Source organism: Limulus polyphemus, unplaced genomic scaffold (genome assembly GCF_000517525.1).
Source record: "Limulus polyphemus unplaced genomic scaffold, Limulus_polyphemus-2.1.2 Scaffold7896, whole genome shotgun sequence".
NCBI classification, from domain to species: Eukaryota; Metazoa; Arthropoda; class Merostomata; order Xiphosura; family Limulidae; genus Limulus; species Limulus polyphemus.
The window spans coordinates 4206-13780 of record NW_013673506.1 but is presented as its reverse complement, the minus strand read 5'-3'; the positions used below and the strand labels follow the sequence as shown (position 1 = coordinate 13780).

At 31.4% G+C, this 9575-nt stretch overlaps 1 protein-coding gene across 11 annotated transcripts in view; it reads right to left on the bottom strand.

The window, feature by feature from the left end:
- The window catches only part of LOC106474947 (hydroxymethylglutaryl-CoA synthase 1-like), an 18958-nt gene extending 10789 nt beyond the window's left edge, over nucleotides 1–8169 (bottom strand). For 5 of the 11 annotated variants that reach the window (XR_002614066.1, XR_002614067.1, XM_022403203.1 and 2 more), the window contains exons 1-4: nucleotides 7499–8169; nucleotides 6350–6418; nucleotides 3912–4044; nucleotides 2375–2834 (exon numbers count right to left, since the gene is read on the bottom strand). Coding sequence is in view for 9 of the 11 variants with exons in the window: in XM_022403203.1 (XP_022258911.1) it covers nucleotides 2375–2819 (445 nt within the window). In the remaining 2 variants the exon portion in view is untranslated. Of the gene's footprint in view, nucleotides 1–2374; nucleotides 2835–3911; nucleotides 4045–6345; nucleotides 6419–6989; nucleotides 7040–7498 lie in introns of those variants that run through there. The other 6 variants (XM_022403204.1, XM_022403205.1, XM_022403206.1 and 3 more) reach the window with 6 other exon arrangements.
- Between the last annotated feature and the right edge of the window lie 1406 nt (nucleotides 8170–9575).

Below are 9575 nucleotides of genomic sequence, written 5' to 3'. Positions count from 1 at the left end.
AATATTGTGTTCAGCCTTGGGCTCCTTACCTTAGGAAAGACATTGAACTGTTGGAAAGGTTTCAGAGAAGGGTTACTAGAATGGTGCTTGGGATGGAGGGGTTGTCATACAAGAAGAGGCTGAAATCTCAATTTGTTTTCTCTTGAAAAAAGAAGAGTTAGTGGGGGGTTCTGATTGAGGTGTTTAAGATTGTAAAGACAATTGATAGTGTTGATGTATCATCTTTTTTATATTTAACAATGAGAATAGTAGAACTAGGGACCACAAATATAAATTTGGGCAAGATAGGAGTCATCTTCAGCTAAGACGGTTTCATTTTCCTAACTGGGTGGTTGGCCTTTGGAATGGGTTGCCTTCAGATGTTGTAGAAGCAGTAAATTTAAGCGAGTTTAAGAAAAAGCTTGATAAGTATATGAATAAAAAGGGCTGGCTTTAAGATTTCTTTTTTTTAATCATTTTAATTCAGTTTAGAGGATGGAACAGCCGGGATGGACCAATAGGTCCCATGTTGTCCCAAAACGTTATGTTATAATAATATGAATGTGAGAAGCTTCATTTGGCTTTAGTTAGTGATCTTTAATTCTAGTTATATGAAAAGTGACAATGTTCGACCTCAATTAGCTAGATGGCCTTCTGTAATCTTCCTTGGTTTTTATGTTTCTTCTCTACTTTATTTAAAGAAAATCTAATAATTTTGACAAATTTAACTGTTAAAGATACACAAGTTTTCCTTTGAAGTAAAACTTGAGACTTTACGTTTATTATGGGAATAGAGCTTCTTCACAATCTGTTGTCTAGGCTAAGGTTTGAACCTTAACATTTACATCAAAATTTTACTTCCATCACTGTACACAAGGTGAAATGTGTCTAACTTTATTCAGTGTTTTTGTTTTGTTTTTATTTTAAAGTGCATTTTTATAGAACAGTATGAAAAGATTTTATTTTTCAAGTTTCTGGTAATGGCAGTGAAATTAATGAAGTGAAACACTGAACTCTACTGGCAATTTTTGTAACGTGTTCTTTCATTAGATCTGTTATTTTAAATTAATAGGAGAAAATAATGTAAAGTCTAGTTCACATTAAGATATCACATTAATATATTTCTTCCTTAAGGATTGATACAGACCACTATCACTTGTACAGAAATGTAGGTCCTAGTTCTCAACTAATGTTTTAAATTTAATAGATATTTACTTACTCGTGATATTACAGGTAACATACAAATAAACGTACTTCAACAATCATACAATTTCATGGTAACTGATTGAATAACTGAATATACACAATAATTAACACTGATCTGAATACTTCAAGCCTCTCAATCACTCAGCAAACAAAACTGACTCAATCATCACTATCATCATCGATTCTCACATATACAATTTATTCTTGTTTCTAGATATTTTGAAAAGCCTCTCAATCATTAACGTTCTAAAACATTGTAGGTATCCTGGGATTACTTTTATGAACTTACTTGATATTAATACCATGTGCCCTCTAGCAAACATCTAAATTAAAATAATGGAACTATAAACTCTTAATGTTTCAAACTGTTAAAATACTGAGATGTTTAGGTTTCAATGTCTTCATTTCAAACACAAAATCAAAGTACAATTATTTTTGTCTTAGCTTATTATTGTATACACCTATCTTGTAATGCAAAAGAATGTGAAGTTCAAATCACACGAAACAGCAGCTGAGGGGGTCTACAGTTGATTTCCTAGAGTTATACTCCACACCTTCTTTAAAAGTTAGATTTTAACTAATCACACCCTCTTAAAAAGTTGGATTTTAGCCAATCACAGACCAGCACATTTGTTGATCAGGAAAATCAATACTCTCTTTAATATTTCTTTTACTACACTGTGTCAAAAAAATAAAAGCTCATTTAGGTATTTTAAATATTTGACTAGAGAAGGAGAGATACATACAGGCTGGAAAATAAAAAAAACATCACTAATTATTTCACTTAAATTAACGTCTAACCCTCAGAACTAAAAAAAATTGTCTTTCTCATTACCTTAATCAGAAAAAACAAAATAGTTTGATAAATATTTGGAGTATAATAAATAAAGCCATTTGTACATTACTCTTGAAGTTTGAAAATAAAATAATTTTGACACAATGTTAGGTGAAAGGAAAATTGTACACAGCAATGATCAATAATAGTGAGACATAACACAGACATTGTAAAGTAAGTTACCTTCTAACACTTAATACTATTAAATATTCTCCTCCTAAAGACTAGTTATTCACATACAATCCACCAGTAGATATTATCTGTGTAACTAAACTAATATATTATATTGACAAATACTCGCTCATTACTGAATATGCCAATAAAAATATATGAAATATGTATATCCAAACTTACCATCCCATGCACTAGACTCAACCCATGATAGAGAGTTAAAAAGAGCAGCTGTTCCTCCATAACAGGCATTTGTGGTATCCACTCCCTCAATGTCTGTATTTCCAGAATCTTTAAACAGTTGCATCAGTACAGACTTCACACTTTTAGACTTGTCAATAATTGTTTCTGTGCCAACCTCTAGGCGGCCAATATGCTTATAACCAACTTTAGTCCGATCCACAAGTCTCTGGACTACAGTCAAACAAAGCGAGTTCACATCTTCTCTGTCAGAACAAAAGCCCATCTGGGATTGACCAAGACCAATTGTGTATTTCCCACGAGAGACACAATCATGTACTTCTAACTCTTCCTGGTCAACATATAAAGAAGGGAAGTATACCTCCATGTCAATGATGCCAACTTTCTCTGGCCAGGAGCATTGTTTTCTTTGTTTAAAACTTTGCATTTCAAGTAAATTTACCTGTTAAAAGTGAGATATATCCATTTTAATAAAAATTTCAGATATTGCAGCAATACATATGTTTAATATCAAATTAACATAACTGCAATTAAATTAGACTTCTATCATGTAAATTATTTGGTTTATTAAACGCTACACTGTGGAGGGCATCTTTCTGCGTGCAAATAATCTTTCTAAGGCATAACACAAAAAGTATCTAAGTTCCAATTATGAAAATATTCTGAATACACATAAAAAAACATGCATATGCATTTAATTTCTTTTAACTTACTTCACAATTGTTGAAGTCCAAACATAATCCATATAAATATTTCTCAACACATTACATTTGGCTGCGACTTAATATTCTTAGTGTGCAACAAGAAAATATGTATCGTACATATGTTTATATGCTCAGCTTTGTAACAGATTTAATGTAACAGAAGATATCAACACCAGAATTTCCTTTGTCAAGCTGGTAAAAAACAACTCCACTGAAACATTTAATCATGAACTACATATATCTGTCCTCATACATTTCTTTTATAGTCTCAAATCTACAAATGAAACTTTGTGTAAGTTTTTAAACTAGGATCCAACTTCAAGAGTCTAAAGAAATTATCTCATCAGCACCTCTGAAAATGCATAAACCTTTACAAATAGGTTAAAGAAAACCATATGGGTAGAAAGGTTTACTGATTAAATACTAATAGTAGGGCATTTTGAAATATAACAACTATCCAGCCATTACACATAGTATGTGATAATAAAAAAAGGAATCATTTTTCCCCTAGATGTTGAAAAAAGAAAAAGTTGTATTAAATCTACTACAATAGAGAATTTTTAATCTTCTAGCACCGTCAGTCAAATTTAATAATTCCAATCTGCACATGAAAATGAAGTTTCCTAATATTTTTTATCTCAGTGTAAGAAATTGTCTAAAACTTGTTTAATTATGATCCGTCTCATAATGAAATAGTTGCAATAATAAAACCTTGGCTGTTGCTTTACCTTATACATTTGTACCATGTGTAGTATCAATTGACAACAGCGTGAAAGAAGAAAAAAAATAAAACCCTTCTAATACCTCCAACTCACCTTAAAAGTCAAGGCCAAGCAGCATAAATAATTACGCAGTTTCTGTCAATAACCTCAAATTAACCACTTCCTACTGAAAAACTGGTTTTTTGTGAACTTGCCAAATGATAGAAAGCAGTTGGGCCCATTTTCACTAGAAACATGAATATAAAATTGTATTGTTTAAACTCCAAATGAATCTAAGTAATGCAATGAAATAAAATAATTAATAAAAAAAACATTATATGATATTTATTTAGCAAATTTGGTGATATTAAACAATATTTTTTTGAATAAATCTTCATCTTTGTTTCTATTTCTAAATATAAATTCACAGAGATAAGAGTCAACCATTTGGTGATGATTTCCACATTAAAGCTTATTTCTTCGCTTTAAACTGTGCCATATACTTTCAATATTTTGGGTATGACTGCAAGTTTTAGGATCTACTAAATTTTCACTGTGATTTACAGTTTTATGGTGGTAAAATAACTATTCACATTTGGGATGTTGCTATATGCTTTCCACAGAAAAGATCATTTTTGTACTGTTGGTGGGCACCAAATGGAAAAGATCCCCAAAATTAACTACAATGATGCCTTAAAATCAGTTTATATACACACACACATTGTGGAAATACCAAAGATCCACATATGAAAATCCTTTAAAAGTTATTCACACTAATTTTTCATAAACAATAGCTATTACATTCAAAAGAAGTCTCCTCAAAAATTTGAGAAACCTTTGTAGCATACTTTTTTTAATAACAGAATGCATGACTTAATGTCAACACAGCTAATCAGTACAATAAGAAATGGATTTAGAAACATAAATCTTAATCCACTTAAATGGATCCTACATGAAGTTCATAAAAAATGTATTTTATGACTAATATAATACCACTTCAAACCATATTTACATAACACACAAGTATGATACATGGTTCACACCAAATTGCTCAGATCAATTTCAAGCACTTTAAGGACTTTCTAAGCACTCTCAGAATGTTTCTGAAGCACTTTTTGGAAGCTAAAATCTAAATCAATCAGATTCCACTGAATCAATCAGATTCCATGTTGTTTATTTGTTCAACATACAAATTTAGAGTAAAAAAGAAAAGAAAGACTATTTATTGCACTCAACTCTGCAACATGCATTAAAGTCAAACATATCAATATATATATATATATATATATATATATATATATATATATATATTCTGCTATTATAATATTTTCAAGTACTTTTCAGGTTCTTTTGCAAAAAAAGACCCTTTTTCAAGCACTTTCAAGCCCTTTAAATTCAATTCTCATTTTCAAAGATGCATATGCATCCTCATGATAATGGCTAGGGAGACAGATAAAAACAAAGTTGAAAAATTTAGTGTACAAAGAAACCATTCATGATTGATTACTACCATAAGTATTAAAAATAATGCTTTGAAAACAAGATTTACAACATTATTTAATTTCTGTAGTGCATATTGGTGCATACAAGACATATTAATGCTAATAATAAATGACTTTATAACACCAAATTTCTTATTTTTCTTGAATTTGACATCAACATTTTGCTTTACAGCTTTTTCAGGGCATTTCACTAAATCACAAACCACAGTTGCAGTTTGTGTTTTAGCAAAATGCTCCTGAAGAATTAGGACTATTACTAATATCTTCCCTTGTAAAAACAAAAAGAGTACATTTAAAACATCAGCCATCTTAATCTTCAACAAATACATTGCCATCAACATTCTTTAATTAAAGGCTAAATCCCCATTCTAGCATTTTTTTTACCTTTAACATATTAAAAAAAGTCCTAAATTTTAACATTATCAGCCATATGTTTCTCATTAGCCTTTTTGAATTTCTTTAAAAAAAAACAAATCACTATTTTCCCCATAGTACTGTAAATCTCCCAAACTACTTGTCAATTTAAACTTCTTAAACTTATGGCAATTATTCATGGTTTTCTCTTGTATATTTTAAGTAATACAATTTAGTTTGATCTTTCCTGTTATCCTTTTCCTCTTTTCCTATCTTGAATTAAAAGAAAGTTATTTCTTAAAATTCCTAAATCTGTAACAAATCATATTTTAACTCGATCATTATCCCTATAACTGATAAATCTTGTATAATGGCCTGAAAAGTAGCATTCTGAAAACCAGGAACTAAAATTACATTTATTTTTTATCTCAACAATAGCAAAACATTCAAACCTATTTATGCAATAATCACTTTTCCATAAATGTTACCCTAATTATACTGTGGCAACTGTATAATACATACAATTGTAACCAATGTGTTAAAAATTAGTCTCCCGTTTTATTGGTTCAGTATTCTTATTATTAGCAAGCCTGGTCTCACTATATAATTTCATATTTATGCCATCTGCTTGTTCAGATGGTCTATAAGTATAACAACTGCCAATCAAAGACCACATAAATTCATCCTCTTACCCACCACTTTTCATGTCTTCATTCTTAACACTTGCAGCTCCCATCCCATGATATAGAAAGAGCCACTTATACCCTGGAATTTCAAAACAATTCCCATTACCAATGTTCTTCAAATATAACCAAATTTCTGTACCCTAGTTTAACTAATGAAGTTTATGTTTTAGATACGAAATTGAAATATTTTCAGCCAAGAATAAAAAGGGTAAGAATATACAAACAATATCTTGTTTTAACTACGTTGAAACAGTGAAAGTGAACCTTAAAACAAGCAAAAGTAATCTGCTCATGGCATCTGTGTAAGTAAAAGACTTTTAACTAAGTAACTTACAGTGCGAAACTACTATTACTACTACTACGATTACTAATAATACTAATAGTATAACACTAACAGGTTAAACAGTTCGAAAAGAAATTAATAATGTATTATTCAATTTATTGACGGTCAATAAATGTATGATGTTAAATAGCTTGTGGCAAAATACTACAGCTTATACGACAAAAAAAAACAATAAATAAAATACGTATCATTAGCATACAATTCGACTAATTGATAGCACGAAACTAATTTAACGATGCTTACTGCGTGGAGGAATTACATATTGGAAAGCATCTATTTATTACTTCTGAGTTCTAGTATTACTTACAGTATTTTTTTACTACGCTTATCACAACAGCCAAAGTATTATTTAATTTCTGTAGTGCATATTGATGTATAGAACACATTAATAGTAGAAATATACGACCTTATATTTATAACACCAAAAAGTTTTTATTTAATTAAACAATCAGCGTTACGCTTTACAGCTTCTTCTGGAGCGTTTACTAGAGTAAAACAAAAACCAAAACTGACGGTACAATTACAAAGTTTCGAAGCATTGGTGTCTAATTAAATAATATAAGATCGTTTATTTCTAATATCAAAAGTAAAACTTAATAATAAAGTTTCTAATGGAATTGTACAAAATTTGTAATGGCTGAAAAGGGAGCCGGTGCTGTTACTAGTATTACTCGTTACTATTAGTATTAACATCAGCAAAACTAAAAGAATGTATAAAGTTCATGTTTAATTTATATTTTCATTTTCATACATAATTATTTATTCATATGATTTAGAATAAAACGCACAGGATTATGAATATATTTCTTTACTCACTTTTATGTTGTTGATACTTATTTCAGGTTCGAAAATAATTGGATTCTGTCTGTGTTACTTCGTAAGAATCCAGAGATCAATGTGAATTGTAATCACATCTACATGATACATTTCCCAATGAGCTTTCAGTCGCAACTCGCCTTACAGCAGCGAGAGACTTATATTAGTTATATCAGAACTAAGCACGCCTTAAAATTTCCCTTGGGTTACTTTCTGACTACTAACGCCACTTTTTCTTTCAATCAGACGACGAGGACCGTTAATGATCTGAAAAAAAGAAAGGGGCGGAACTCTATTCCGGCCCAATTTAACAACTGCAATCGTAAAAATTTACTTTCAGGTGAAGAATATTTATTTTCAATGACGTATATAATAAAATGAATAACATCAAATTACTAAGATTGAAATACTGAAAGAGCAATATTCAAATAATATATTTCGCGCAAAGCTACTCTAGCCGTCCTTAATTTAGGAGTGATAGAAAGTCATCTATGATCTAGTCAACACCACTCATTGCTAAAGCTTTGGCTCCTCTTTTTATCAAATAAACGTGAGGCTATACAAGTCTTTATAACGAAAGGTCGAGCATGTTTGGTGATGGAATTTGAACTTTCGACCCGCCAATTGCAAACCGATCGCACTAACCACTAGGCCATACTCGAATAACATGACTTTACGATCACTGTTTTTGTTGTTTTTCACACACTTGTGCGCACCGCTAAATTGTACAGAAAACTATGATACGCAGAAACGGGAAGAAGAACATCATGCTATTCTTTCAAAAATAACATAATGAATATGTATGCACATAAATAAAATCTATACCTAACGAAGTTATTGATGTAAAATCCAAGTTCGCTTAATTTAATATTCCAATTATGGTGTTATTACTGCTTGGTTTAGAAAAATAAACAACTAAAAACAATATCAAATTAACCTTATATTTTAAAATGTCAGTAAAATACCCCATTTGTGTTTGTTTGTTTTGAATTTCGCGCAAAGCTACACGAGAACTATCTGCGCTAGCCGTCCCTAATTTAGCAGTGTAAGACTAGAGGGAAGGTAGCTAGTCATCACCACCCACCGCCAACTCTTGGGCTACTCTTTTACCAACAAATAGTGGGACTGACAGTCACTTATAACGCCCCCACGGCTGAAAGGGCGAGCATATTTGGTGGGACGGGGATTCGAACCCGCGACCTGCAGATTGCGAGTCGAGCTCCTTAACCACCTGGCCATCCCCATTTGTTTTGGGAGCTCTCAGGTAAAACTGAACCAACATATTACTGAGAAGACTGTAAGGTATATATATGCAGAGCTTGAATAAATCAACTCTATAGAAATATAGATTGGTCACAGTTGTTTCATTTTGCAATAAAAGCAACTCTGACTGAGTTCACTTCACACTAGAAACAAGGTGAATTCTACGGAACTTTCTTTAAGTTTATATTCAATTCTAAGTTCACCAGAACTTCCCAGAATGCCACATCACATAAGTTGTTAGATCAGTCCCATTGATAGAAGAAATAATGACTGGGATTTTTAATTTTCCGACCTTCTCATGTAACTATTATATTAGTCAAGACATTTCAGTCAACTAAATAACTTGACCAAAACGTATGTAATAAGAAAAGTTACTATATAATTGGACTAATCTTTTGCTGTGTGCATCAACCTTAACAATAGACAAGGAATAGAAAATGTTGGGCAAACGCTCAGAACATCAAGATATTGTTACGTCTCTGGTCGTTAGTTAATTTTCCGTAAAAACTCTTTCCGAAGAAACTTTAGCGATACAAGTCCTTTCTTAACTAAAACTAGTTTATTCTTTCTCAATTCAACTTTGCAATACACTTAATGTCCACAGTCACGCTATAACTTAAACAAATACTATAATTCACAACGAACGACACACGCGCCCGACTCAATTGTCCGTCTCTACATCTGTCTGTAGTTGCTGCTGACTTTCCTGTAACTGTTGGAGACTTTCTTTCTGTTTCCTTTCTTGTTCCAGTTACCACTGCTGTAATATCTCTTCTTGTTTATTTTCTTTCTTCTCCAACCACTGCTGTAGTCT